At 34.8% G+C, this 14,203-nt stretch overlaps 2 protein-coding genes across 2 annotated transcripts in view; both read right to left on the reverse strand.

The window, feature by feature from the left end:
• Positions 1 to 203: 203 nt before the first annotated feature.
• Positions 204 to 6,061, reverse strand: LOC145334084 (uncharacterized). Its single transcript, XM_080179366.1, has 3 exons — positions 5,698 to 6,061; positions 3,465 to 3,527; positions 204 to 2,584 (listed from the first exon to the last, which is right to left on the reverse strand). Exons 1-3 carry the CDS (start codon positions 5,814 to 5,816, stop codon positions 1,177 to 1,179), a joined length of 1,590 nt encoding a protein of 529 aa, XP_080035492.1. The 5' UTR covers positions 5,817 to 6,061; the 3' UTR covers positions 204 to 1,176.
• A 2,213-nt stretch (positions 6,062 to 8,274) lies between these two features.
• The window catches only part of LOC145334086 (isocitrate dehydrogenase [NADP]-like), a 341,086-nt gene continuing 335,157 nt past the window's right edge, over positions 8,275 to 14,203 (reverse strand). Inside the window, exons 16-22 of the mRNA XM_080179368.1 lie at positions 14,109 to 14,168; positions 13,490 to 13,642; positions 11,862 to 11,948; positions 11,317 to 11,434; positions 10,306 to 10,410; positions 9,770 to 9,938; positions 8,275 to 9,214 (exon numbers count right to left, since the gene is read on the reverse strand). Of these exons, the coding sequence (XP_080035494.1) occupies positions 9,129 to 9,214; positions 9,770 to 9,938; positions 10,306 to 10,410; positions 11,317 to 11,434; positions 11,862 to 11,948; positions 13,490 to 13,642; positions 14,109 to 14,168 (778 nt within the window). The 3' untranslated portion in view covers positions 8,275 to 9,128. The remainder of the gene's footprint in view (positions 9,215 to 9,769; positions 9,939 to 10,305; positions 10,411 to 11,316; positions 11,435 to 11,861; positions 11,949 to 13,489; positions 13,643 to 14,108; positions 14,169 to 14,203) is intronic.

A 14,203-nucleotide genomic window follows, 5' to 3' on the forward strand; every position in this document is an offset into this window, starting at 1 on the left:
AAACTTGTATGTTTTGAAACACTAATAGTTTTTATTTGCATCGTATTATAGATAGCTTTTCGCGGATATGAGGGCTGAGAACCGGTTCTAATCCAGCGGATATTAATCGGTTTCCAAGCTATACTGGAGAAATCATTCTGTCTGCTCCTGATTAAAAAGAAAGCTACACTTTAAGCTCTTAGTAACAGGAGCAAAAAAAGTACGTGGAGCTTAAGATTTCGATAACTGCTAAACTAATTCTCAAAAGGATATCATAATTTAAATAAGCTACATAAATATGTTGTATTTATAGCCTAATTCTTGTATATTAATTTGAAAAATCTCAAATTGCCCCTTTTTACAGGAAGACTTTAGTGCTCTCATGATGTCAATGTCTTTAGCAAACAGACATAAAACAAGGATGACAACATCCATAAGTAGCGAAGCACAAAAAATGTGGATGGGAATGTGTACAAGTAGATTTAAAGTGTTTTTTTAAAATCAAGAATATATTTATCTGAGAAAATTTATCACGAAACCTTGTTTTATTTTGTATGATGAGGACGGTCAAAGTAAATTAAATAAAAGATGCTCATAACAAAGGGAAAAATCATTTTGATACTAATATCCCAAAAAGTTTGAAAATCGGACCATAACCACCAAGATATGCAGAAAAATGTGAAAAATATAAAAATAGCCTAAATCCTGCTAAAAAGCAGTCTGACCGCTATTGATGTTTTATAGTTAATTGTGCTCCTTAATGATGGGAATGTTAACAAAAAGTTTCAGCATTCTATCTCTTGTAGGAGCTGAGTACATCCTATTTCCCCAATAGCGTTACGGACGGACGGACTGACGGACAAAGTGAATTATAGAGTAGCTTCGCTACTAAAAACTGTAGTATAGAAAAGTTTAAGACTATAAATGCAATAAAAATGAAATCACAATTTGTTTTCACAAAAACATAATAAGAAAATTAACATTTTAAACCTAAAGACTTAAACTACCTATATAGGTAATTTTTAGAAAATTTAACACTTTTCTAAAGGCAAATAATTTTTCTAATAGTAGTTTAAATGCATTATTATACATTGCTTAGGTATTTAAATCAAAACATTCAAAAAGTTCCATAAAAATTAAAAATACATCACAGTGAAGTTAGATTGTTTTTCAGAGTCACTTTACTGTATGGTAACTTTATAGGATTGGCAGAAGGAGCTTAGAATGTAAGGCATTTCTAAATAGTTCGTCGTCAGCTTTGAGGTACTTTAGTCTTGAATTGAGAGTCTCAATTATATGTTCTCTTTTATCCCCTTTTTCATTCCCTGTGATCATAATCTTAGCATTTGGACATAATGATTGTAAAAAATCCCTGTCAATTTCCAACTGATCGTCTTTGAGAACAATCAAGGTGTGAACATTCTTCAGCTCTACTGAAGTTCTTTCAATCTTCAATCTTTTAATCTTGCTTTCGGTTGTGTAAGGTTTTCTTAATACCAAAAATTGCAAGGTATCAGCATTGTTGACCAGCAAGTTTGAAATGGATTCTTCAACAAATGACTTTCCATGATATTCATAGTCAATCAGGTAAAGATCTGTTAGATTTGGCATTTTCATTGAACCCTTCAAATCAGGACAATAGCCTAGCACTAGGCACTGCAGAGATGAAGCACATTTTAAGAGATCAGGCACATTCTTGCAGTTGTTGACCCATACATTTTTTATTTTTGGCAAAGGGTTCCCAATATTCAAATTGTGTATTTCATCTATCATCAGTGTTTCCAATTGACAAGCATGGCCAGAAATAAAATCATTCACACATTCACCTGGTACCTGATAAAATTGAAGATACTTGACATTTGGAAAATATGTGTCCTCCATATCAAAAGTAGTCACATGAAAGCTTATTCGGGTTAAAGATTGCCTACACTGTGAAAGCAGAGTTGATCCAAATTCTTCAATAATATCAGTATCTCCATCACAGTCAAAGTTATTAAAATAAGATACATAGGTTTCTAGTTTTGGTAGTTCTGGTATTTGCTTGTGGGATTTGCTTTTGGTAGTTCGGGTATTTTGCCTGTGAAGATTTTCTTCTTCTTGATTTATATCATATAGTTTCAATTTAGACAAGGAGTTAGAACATGAAGAAATCAGTGGCACCAAATCATCAATACTTGAATCTTGAACAATCAGAGTCTCCAATTTATGGAGTTCAGGTAAATCTGATAAGGTAATATCATTATCACTCCCTAACCATCTGTAATCTAGGTAACTTAATTGTTCATGCTTCTTCAATAGATCCTTTAAAAGAAAGTTTCTTGAAAGAATTGATAATTTTTCCAGAGATCTGAATACTGTATTTTTGTGTCGCAAAAACGGAACTAGATCTGTAACAAAATTCTCTTTTGTCTCAACATCATCAGAGTCTGAATAGTCTTCGTCATCAGGGTCTAATTCAAGGCATAATGCAGAGATGTTGTTCTTGTTCTCATCCAGTATCTTCTTTATAAACTTGAAATTGTTGCAATTTCTGCCAATAGTCAAATCCACAAAGTTCAGATGGTTCACATTATTCATGGCTCTTGATATAGATTCATAGTTCTTCCTAAAAATGAATAACTTTGAAATGGAGGCTGGGGAGGCGGGTGTGACACTTTTTGAAACCAAAACTAAAAGGCAAGGAAACTCAACTAACAAAAAGAGTTACAACATTGAATTTTGGCATTAGCAATTGATTTAAAAGATATGTAATATGGAACTGTGAAGAAAAGGCGTCGGAACTGCCGCTATTGCCGAAAACTACCAACTCACGCCTAAATTTTTATTGTCTATTCTTGCAAAATTAAACAATTTTTAATCATGTAAGACAAACTTATTTCTTTTCATAAAAATTACAAGTGTCAAGTGAAAATATAAGGAAAATAAGTTGTCTGTAGTTGATTCAGATAATGAAACAAACAAGAATGGTTTTTGTCTTTTTAAGCATTACCAACAGACAGACGGACAAAATAATGTATAGAGTAGAAGCACCATTATAGTAGGAATCTTCTCTATAAATTTAAGCTGTCTATTTCAATAACAGCCAAGAAACAAAATATTTCCTCCATAGCGTTACAGACAGAGAGACGGACAAAGTAATGTATAGAGAAGTGCACATGTAAGGGGAGTGGGAGGGGGTTTAATGCAACCATCTCGTAATCAAAGTGCAAATGGCACCTAGAATCTAAATTTCAATCTGAAACTTGGCATGAATAATCCTTGGAGACTAGGGAGAAATAAATAAAATATTTTGAAGTTTGGAAAAAAATTGAAAGTTGTGCACAATATACATTATACACCCCTGTATCAATAAAAATAAATTGTATAATCTACGGGATATCTATCCTACAAAGTAGCCGTAAAAATTACATTTTTCTCATAGAGTTACTGACAAGATGAACTGAAAAGTGATTAAAGAGTAACACTAAGAAACATCTTAAACTTACTCAATATTAGCATCAAGTGTTATCTTAATTCTTCTTAAAAGTGAACAAATCCTGTCATCAAACCTAAAATAAAGTCTAGAGTAGGGTTAGGCCAGATATCCCCCAGATACTGGATATTGAAACTTTCCGGATACAGGATATCCAGCTGGTTTCTAATGTTGGATATCCTGTGATTTGCCGGATACCAAACCTTGGCCAGAAATCCGACCAGATACCGGAATTAGAAATCAGCCGGATATCCGGTATCCGGCCAATAAGTATCCAGACCAAACCTAGTCTAGAGATATCTCTGCCAAAAAACAGGTTCAATACTGGGATTTAGCTTGGTAATATTTTTTAATCTTTACACTCACTTTAGACAGACCTAATTTAAATTTCATTATAAAAGGGGGAGATTTATGGATCGCGTTTCGTAATGACATACTAGGTAACAATTTTACAAACCTCCATAAATCCCCCCCTCTCCCTCCCTTTCTTTGAATAAGGGAGGGGGCGGAAGTGACACTTTTTGAAACCAAAACTGAGATGAAAAATTTATATCATAAAAATTTACCTTATATTTTTACTTGACACTTTTTTCTTTGTAGAGTCTGAATGTTCCAAACATGTCATTTTTTTAAATAGGTAGGTGTCAAGTGTAAATATAAGGGAGATTTTTATGGGAAAAAAAAGTTTAGGTATATCAGATAATTGAAAATTGTCTAATTTGGCGAAGAAGGCTAAAAAAATTTGGCGGGAAATGGAAGTTTTCGGCGAAAGTGACGGTTCCGCCGCAATTTCTTTACAGTTCCAAATTTTTTTTGACTTTTAATTTTTGTTCAAAAAGTGTCACTTCCGCCCCCTCCCTTTACACCTATTTTTAGGCCTCCTAGGGAAATAAAAAAATCAAATATTTCCACAGACAGAGAAAACATTTTAGTTATGACAATACCTACTTAACTAAGGGGGGGGGGGGGGGGTTTAATGCAACCATCTTGTAATCAGTGAGCAAATGGCACTTAGAATTCGAATTTTTATCTGGAATTTTGCATTAGTAATCTTTGGTAGGTCTATTTTCCCTAAATTGATCAAAAAGTTGGAAAAGTAATGGCTAACTGCTGGCGGCTCAGCAGTTTAGCCATTTTTAAAACTATTTTCAAGGGAAATCATCACGAAACCTATCTCCACATAATACTCTATGCTGCTCCAAAACGTTTTCAAACGGTTCTAGCCGCTAGTTGCTGATACTAGAAATCTAAAAATGTTTTTTTTGTATCATTTCACATGATTTAAAGCAAAAATATGTTTCAAAAAGTTGATTCCTACATAATTTATGGCAGATTTGCCCTAAAAAGAGCCAAAAAAACGGCTAAACGGCTGAGCCGTTAGCCGTTACTTTTTCAACTTTTTGTTCGATTTAGGTAAAATAGACCTACCAAGGATTACTTATGCAAAATTTCTGATCAAAATTCGAATTCTAAGTGCCATTTGCTCACTGATTACGAGATGGTTGCATTAAACCCCCCCCTCCCCCCTTAGTTAAGTAGGTATTGTCATAACTAAACCCCCCCCTTATGCAAAAACAATAAAAAAACATTTGTGGGTAGGTATCAAAAGTATGACTCGTAAAGAATGAATTACAAAAAGGATGACAACAGCAAAGCTCTGAAACGGTAGGACAAACCAACATTAACACTTGTAGAGTGTCATATCTAAATACCTAATCAGAATATAAATGTATAAAAGTCGAAAATTTGTAAGTAAATTTGTAGAAAACTGTTTAAACACAGGATAAATTTCAATTGGATATACTTGTATTCTTAGGACTTGATTACAGAGCTGCTTCGCTTACAACATTGTAATCTAAATTGTACCTAACTTTTATAGGAATCATCATGCAAAGTTTGAAATTAGTAAGACAATATGTAAAGAAAACATAGGTTCGTGTTTTGTCCTATTTTCACAGTAGCTAGTAGCTTTTCTCCTATTTCTAGCCCCTGCAGAGGGCTCTAACCCTATGGGGCCTATTTTCTAACCATGCGGGTCAATCTTTAACCTTACCTAAAATAACCTTTCAAAAGCTACTGTGAAAATGGGACGAAACCCGCAACTTTGTTTTCTTACCACGACCCGACAATTCTAACATGCCTAAATTAACGAAAAGAGCTAACCGTTACGTACGGACGGACGGACCGACCCTTATTATAAAAAAGCTTCGCCTTTAAAAATAAAGGTAAATATAGAAATAACTTACCATCTTGAGACACTTCGAAGTCTTTCAATATCATGGAGGTACAAGTATTTGAGAATCTCCAGCAGTATTTCCGGGGGAAGTTTCATAAACAATCCTCCACCTCCTTCTCCTAACTCCATTTTTATTCTGAAAAAAAATTGTTAAAACTAAGATTGATTTCCAGATAAGAGTAAAACACTAGAGGGAGAAACTGTTAAATAACTGTTTCTCTCCATGCTTCGCAACCGCCTTGTGTAACCTTTTTATTGGGTCATTGAAAATCAACCAATGGTGTTGCTTATATTAACACAGCCAAGTGGCAGAAAATAATTTAGAAGCAGGCGAAAGAGGTCTATAAAAAAAGGAAGGGAGGTAGTTGTATACAATTATACATCTATACTATTGATCTGTTAATATACCTATTTTATATTCTTCCTTGCCCATTAATTTTCATGGATCATTGAGCTTTAAAAAACTTACAGATTATTAATGTTTCAGAAAATTTTATACTAAAATCAAATTCAACTTGTTTCTTTAAAAAAAACTAGCGGCTTCGCCCCTAGCCTCTAGGGGCTTTGCCCCAAGAGATGACAACAAAAAAAATTTAAAAAAAAATAAGAAGAATTAAAGAAATCTTCTACAAAAGAATTCTTCTACAAAAGAATATTTCTACAAAAGAATTCTACAAAAAAAAAAAAAAAAAAAAAAAAAAAAAAAAAAAAAATGGGGGGGGGATTTTTTTTGTTTTTGGGGGGGTTGGGGGTGTCCCACCCCCCAAGAAAATAGCTTAAAACCACCACAGGACCAATAGGTATATACCCTGAAGAGTAGAATCCAATCGGTTCAGCGGTTACCGAGATCTTAAGGGACAGACAGACAGACAGACGGACAGACGGACAGACATCAAGCTACTTTGTATTATAGATTACATATTCAATGTTTAATTAAAAAATTAACAATCTATAATACAAAGTAGAACGATGTCTGTCTGTCCGTCTGTCCGTCTGCATGTCTGTCTGTCCCTTAAGATCTCGGTAACCACTGAACCGATCGGATTCTACTCTTCAGGGTATCTACCTATTGGTCCTGTGGTGGTTTTAAGCTATTTTCTCGGGGGGTGGGACACCCCCAACCCCCCCAAAAACCAAAAAATCCCCCCCCATTTTTTTTTTTTTTTTTTTTTTTTAAGGAGATTTCCATGGTCCTTTACGATTTTCGCAATAATTTTTTTTTATCACCTCTTGGGGCAAAGCCCCTAGAGGGTAGGGGCGAAGCCGCTAGTCCTTATAATAAAGTAACAGGATGTCTGTTTTCTGTGTGTTTGTACCAAATGATCTCGCAAACCGCTAAACCGATCGGGTTCTCCTTAACAGGGTAGCTTTTCATAGGTCCCATGATGGTTTATAACTATTTGGAGGGAGGGTACCACCACCCTACCAAGAGAAATCGCAAAAAAATAAAAACAAAAATATAAACAACGTCGCCCTGTGCGGAGATTTTTGGTACTAGCGGAGAAAAAAATATTTTTGGTAGATAGCTCATTTTAACATAGATTGACAAAACCAATTTTACATGTCTCTAGAGGCCTCTAGGGGCGTAGCCTCTAGTTGCACAAATAAAGCAAACAAACAACCGACCGTCAACAAACTAAATCGCGCCTTTTTGTTGCCTCTCGGAGTTGCGCGGCATTCCCTCCGTCCGCGCGAGTCTCCCTCAAACAATGTCGTCTTACTCCTATTTATTTTTACTAGCGGCTTCGCCCCTAGCCTCTAGAGATGACAACAAAAAAATTCAAAAAAAAATTAGAAGAACTAAAGAAATCGGGTTCTCCTTGACAGGGTAGCTTCTCATAGGTACTGGGAAGGTTTATAACTATTTAACCCTCCCAAGAGAAATCGCCCCTAGAAAATAAATCCCCCTCCAATTTTTTTTAACTAAAATTAAAATAGGGGGAGGGAATTTTTTTTTACTTTTTCTTTTAAAATCTAAATTAATAGATTGGGTTATCAAATTCGACTATCCCCCCCTCAAGTTCCCAGAGAGGCCTTTAGGGGCGTAGCCGTTAGTGAAATATATTTGATAAAATTTTATTAAAAAATCATTACATTTTAATTGGAGATTTTAAGAAAATCACGCAGCCTCTAATATCATATCATCACATAATTCTAATAGAACAACTCTAACACCCAAGGATATTAGGTTAAGTAACATCCATCAGACAACCAACCCTTTGATTGCACGACGTATGTCTAAAAGTTCTAACTGTGCATGGTAATGAGTTGCGCCTGTTTATGAGTTAAGGTATCCCCCTATTCTTACTATTTATGCCGCGCACCTGACATATCAGCAGTAGGATCCATTTTTAACGTCTTTAGTTATGACGCGGTGTCGGCCCGAGCTTGAGCCACGATCGCGGGTTTTCCCCATTACCCCTCATGGCTCCTCATGGCTGTATTATAGGGTGTAAAACCATTCTAAACGGGGCCTTGAGGGGAAAACATTTTATTTCGTTTTTATATCTGAAAAATAAAATTTCGTTTTAAAGATTAACATTTTGTGTAAAGAATTCTGTTACAATCAAAGAAAATAAAAATCGCATTAAAAGTTTATCTTAATTTATTCACTACCTAATAAAAAATAAAATAAAAAACTTTAAACGTTTAAGACTATAAATGCAATAAAAATTAGATCACAATTTTTAAAACAAAAACATAACAATCAAAACCCTAAGACTCGAAAGATATCAATTTTAGACAATTTAATACCTTTCTAAAGGTAAATAATTTTTCTAAAAGATTTTTAAATGCATTATTTTATCATTTCAGTTAAAGCATTCAATAAGTTTCACAAAAAGATAAAAATGAAAATACATCGCAGTGAAGTTAAGATTGTTTTTGTAAATTCAATATTTTTATAGTTATTTATTGCATCGTATTATAGACAGGTTTCCGCGGATATTAAATTGTAAGACTAAAACCAGTTTGGAAAATTGTCTGTAATACAATGCTATATATGATTTTTCAGTATGGCTTTGAACCGGTTCTAATCCAGCGGATATCAATTGGGTTCGAAGCCATACTGTAAAAAAAGCTGGACGGTTTTTATTGCTTAATTCAAGGCACTTTTTTTACAGTGTGGACCAAATAAAGGTTCATTTAAAAAAAGCCTATCTTTGAAAATATTGATTTTTTTTATTATTTATTGATTGCTGGCAAAAAAAAGCAGAGCATTTCTAAAAAAAATGTAGTATGCGTTTTCAAAGGCAGGCGTTTTCTAAGATAACAGTTTATAACATAGGACAATGGACGCAAAATTTATGCTCCCTAAATAATTTTGAGCGAAATTTTATAATTATTGGAGAAGTTAAAGTTGTATTAAATTATGAATCCTTGTCCTATCCCTCCCTGCAAGGGCTAAACTTGAGTCTAAAGCTTAACCTTCTTATTTGTGAGTCACATAGAATCAATGATTTTGTTGAAGGTTGCGGAAGGACGCATAGCAGCCTCAGCAAGAGCATCATCAGGCTTGTAGTAACCTCCTGAAATAGTAATAAATTATTAAATAATGAAATATTAATTTACTATAAGCCCTTTGACAGCAATAGTAGTAACCTCCTAATATGGTAATTTTAAAAATGAATGATAAAATATTAATCTTTAAGCCTCAAGACAGCTTTAGGTATTGGTTAAAATTTTTTAAGGAATGTCAGTGGATTTAATTATTCTTGTTTTAATAGGGTCAATAATAGAGCCAGGATGCCTACAATTTAAAGTAAGAAGGTTCTTTGTCAGAAGCTAAAAATCTTGAAAATTGCCGGCCCTTAAGGGTTGTAATTTTCAGGGAAGCTTAATAATGTCTTGGGATGTGTTTAGTCTATTTTTCTTGCAACTATCGCCCCACTCTATAACTCTATATGCTAGACGTGAAAAACCTAGTGAGTAATATTGAGCTACCATTGAATTTGAATTTGTCATAACCAAATAATTGGGACAAAATTTACTGTCAAAGTTTTTTTTATGTTATTTATTTCCAAACCTACAAAAAAAACTGTTGAATAGATACTTATCAGCAACGCTGGCATAAAAATACATACCAATATCAACAGCCACGCCTTGGCAGTTGACAAAATCCTTGACAACAGTTTGTTCGGCGTCTCTGAGGTCGGCCGCCAGCTGCTGCCAGCTTGGATCCTTGGCGGCCAGAGCCTCGGCCCAGTACAGGCACAGGTAGTAGTGAGCTCCACGGTTGTCCAACTCCTTGACCTGAAAACATACAGATCTGGTTAAAAGAGTTCTAGAAATAAAAATGCAGATTTTTGGTGGATAGAACTGATTAAATATTACTTGAATCTTGCACCAGATTATCATGTACTCTAATAAAGTGAAACTTGTAGCGGGCTAAAATAACAGTCACTTCCTTTACCCTATCCACTTCCCTCATACTGGATGAACAAACTGAACAACAAATGACAGGGAGAAAAAGCAACCTAAATTAACGACAATTTTTTCTCTGTCACAATTCCCCTTAAGGCCAATCTTACTACTATTATAACTATCTATCTATCTCTAATTTGCTGTAAGTACTAAGTATCTATCTACCTATCTTGATTATCTATCTGTCTATCTTTACCTTTCTGCCAGGTGATTTATTGCTCTCCAACCAAACTCCCACGGCCTCCATAAGGCAATCTCCTAAGAGGCTTGCTTTTGCATTGCCAGTCTTTGTTCCCAGCTCCTAAAAATATATACAAAAATAAGGGAATCAAAGCTTATTGTTCTGAGGGGGGTAAAATGAAGAGTTTCAAATGTTTTGTGGGGGTATCTAATGTATATTTTTTAAATTTTGAGGGGGATAAAACATCCATATTCCATAATCCAATTTGTACTAAAGGGAGGAGGCGGAAACCAAAAAAAAAGTGCATGATCTCAGCCCATAAAAGAGTTAAAAATCTAAAATTCGGCACAGCAGTTGCTTTTGTGGAGAACAATATGGAACTGTGAAGAAACGGCGGCGGAACATAATATTCTTTGCTGCTCCAAAACGTTTTTAAACGGTTCTAGCCGGAAGTTGTTGGTACTAGAAATCTAAAAATGTTTTTTTTTGTATCATTTCACATGATTTAAAGCAAAAATATGTTTCAAAAAGTTGATTCCTACGTAATTTATGACAGATTTGCCCTAAAAATAGCCAAAAAACGGCTAATCGGCCGAGCCGTTAGCCGTTACTTTTTCAACTTTTTGTTCGATTTCGGGAAAATATACCTTTCAGATCGAAATTCGAATTCTAAGTGCCATTTATACATTGATTACGAGATGGTTGCATTTAACCCCCCCCCCCCCCTTATATTTTTTGCGCTCCTAGCATTTATGAACTGAGCTCTGCATAAAGGGATAGGCAAAGCAAAAAATAGCCTAAAACATTCTTATGACTTGAATATAAAAATCAATTTGCCAAAAAAACATCCCAGGACCTATAAAAAGCTTTAATAAAATTGAAAACTCAGTCAGTTTAGTAGTTATCGAATGCGTGAGCAACAGACAAAGAAAAATAGGAACCTAACAAAAAAAAATTCCGATCTTTAATAGCAACCGGGAAAGTCATACTTTTCAATCAAAATTTTCTATCTATCTATTTGTGTACCTGGAAGGCAATGGCAGTAGCCAGATATTCTCCAAGTGAGTCCCATCTCAAATGATTTTCCTGCAAGAATTGTTCCACGTGTTTGGGGGCGGAGCCACCAGCTCCAGTCTCTAAAAGTCTAAACAAAATATTTGAATATATATAAGTAACAGAATGTTTGTGTGTCTATATTGTACAAAGATATGTTTCTCTTATACAGTAAGCTTATAGGTTCAGGAAAGGTTATTTCGAGAAATCCAAAGAGAAATCCAGCTACAAGTTTCACTTTATTAGAAAATAAGAAAATCTGGTGTAAGATCCAAGTAATAATATATTAATTTATTATCAAATGATTAATAGATATTTATCGTATTGTATCATTAACAGCTTTCCGCGGATACAAAAATGTACAAAACTGGTTTTAATATTATAATTGTATATTTTTATATTCTTATAAAACTGAATATAATTCAATACTATACATGATTTTTCAGTATGGCTTAAAACCGGTTCTAATCCAGTGGATATTAATCAGTTTTGAAGCCATACTGGAAAAGTTGACCCACCTTCCCCCAGCCAACAGTGGGACAATACTCAACATCTTGGCAGAGGTTCCAAGTTCCAGGATAGGGAACAGGTCAGTCAGATAATCTCTAAACAATTAAGAATTATGAATGGATGTCTATGTTTTTAATCAGAGTATCTAGTGGTAACGCACTGAGTTACGGTGATGAGAGTTCGAGTTCTAGTCCCCATGTGGCAACTCGAATTTCTCAGTTGAATACATTCATGCAACTTCCCCTGGTTGTGTAAGAAGGGGATTATTGAGTAAGTTTGGATACTTAATAGTCAAGTACATAATATCAGTACTACCCTTATCCCAAGCTCCTCTGCGGAGAGCGTCATTCATTACGTTGACTTAATTTGGGACACCTGCCATACTCGGCGAGGGTGAGGTAATAATGAGTAGCTCTCATGAGATAGCGGGTCAAGTCATAATGTGCTTGAACGTGGAGCTTGAAAGCCCTAGTGGCTATACAAAAGTGTCTCAGCCTACTCCATGACTACTTAGGTCCAAACCCTAAGAGACTATGGCTAATCAATCAATCAATCCTCTTTAAGGTCCATAGAAGGTTTAGAACTACTTTGTGGGATGGTACCACAACCCTCCTACTACCTAGGAGAAATCAATAAAAAATCACGTGCTACAATAATAAGGCCGCTTAGCTTTCTTTTTTGAAAATTTTTGGTAAACAGCTGATCTTAACATAGATTAAAAAGAAAACATTTTACATTCCGCTAGAGGCCTCTAGAGGCGTAGACGCTAGTCCTTAAATAGTAATAGGATGTCTGTCTTTCTGTAAGTTTGTACCAAAAGATATCGCTAACTGCTGATATGGTTCTCCTTTATCACCCCTAAAAAATATTCTAAAATGCTGATAGAGTGCTCTAAGGGGTACACCGACAAACGTCCTACCGCGACAAACGTCCTAATGCGACAAACATCTTAAACGACAAACCTCCTAAGCGACAAACGTCCTACTGCGACAAACGTCCTACTGCGACATCTCTTTAGTAAAACGTCCTGAAAATTTTCAAAAATTATGAAATAAAAAAAAATCTTCCAAATTTAAGGACAAAATCCTCTAATTGTAAGAATACTTATCAATATAAAATTCAAAATGGCGATAAAACACAGGAAAATAATCTTTAACTGAAATTTATTTTTTGAATAACTTTAACCATAGGCTAAATTTTAAAAATCTGTCCGACAGTTTTCCCAAAGTCTGTGTTGGCTATCAAATGGTATGGTTTCGAACCCGATACATCCTTGCATTACAAAATTCGACCTTTAAATTTTTAGGACGTTTTACTTAAGAGATGTCGCAGTAGGACGTTTGTCGCTTAGGACGTTTGTCGCGTAGGACGTTTGTCGTAGTAGGACGTTTGTCGCGGTAGGACGTTTGTCGGTGTACCCTCTAAGGGAGTAGGACAAAAAGTAGAAATATTTGTAGAGATTTCTAGTTCAAATACAAAGAACACTTAAAAGCAGCACTAAGAGATCAAATAAAGCTTCCAATAAACAGGTATTAGAAATAAGAATTCACAATTGAAATCTGATTGATAACTTAAGAATAACTTTTCATTTATCCATCTAAAAGAAACTACCTTTACTGTCTATCTTTTTATGTACCTTAGAACATTTCCAGTAACAGAAATGGTATCCTGGCCAGCCCTGGCCCTCCTGCACGTCTCCTTCATAGCCTCAGTGGGGGTCATGAACTTGATGTCCAGCCCAGTGGTGTCATGGTCCATCAGATATTTGGTGGCCAGGTCCACAATATTCCTGTTGTAACAAAATTATATTTGTTTAAAATTCTTAATATTAATTAAACACAAAAAACGAAATTTTACTTTTCATAATTGTGCGCAGCAATAGCATACCAGTACCGAGTTTTACAATCAGCTGATTGTTGTTTACTTTTTTGTATTGTCAATTGTCATCTCACTTTCAATCATAAGTTCAATTAATGTTAACTTATAAAACATTTCTTAATAATGAAAGGGGGAGGTAGGTTGTGCTAAAATTTTGTAAAGGTGTGAGTAAGCTTCCAGTCAAAAGCGATTATTAGGTCTAACTGTTCTTAATAACAAAACGCATAGTATAATTAAACGCATATTTAGTAACACTTAGACTTAATAATCGCTTTTGATTGGAAGCTTACTCACAATTTTACAGAAGAACAGCACAACCTACCTTTCCCTTTATGGTCTCTTATTTGTTTATTCATAGGTAAGTTATTACTATATACCTGTCATGAGCCCTGGCAGGATCCAGCCAGAAAATGGCGGGGGATCCAGATGCTCTTGCTCTGCAATATTATTTAGGTGTAAATTAATGGAAAAT

This window comes from Acartia tonsa, chromosome 12, assembly GCF_053477335.1.
Source record: "Acartia tonsa isolate MP-2025a chromosome 12, ASM5347733v1, whole genome shotgun sequence".
Classification (NCBI taxonomy): domain Eukaryota; kingdom Metazoa; phylum Arthropoda; class Copepoda; order Calanoida; family Acartiidae; genus Acartia; species Acartia tonsa.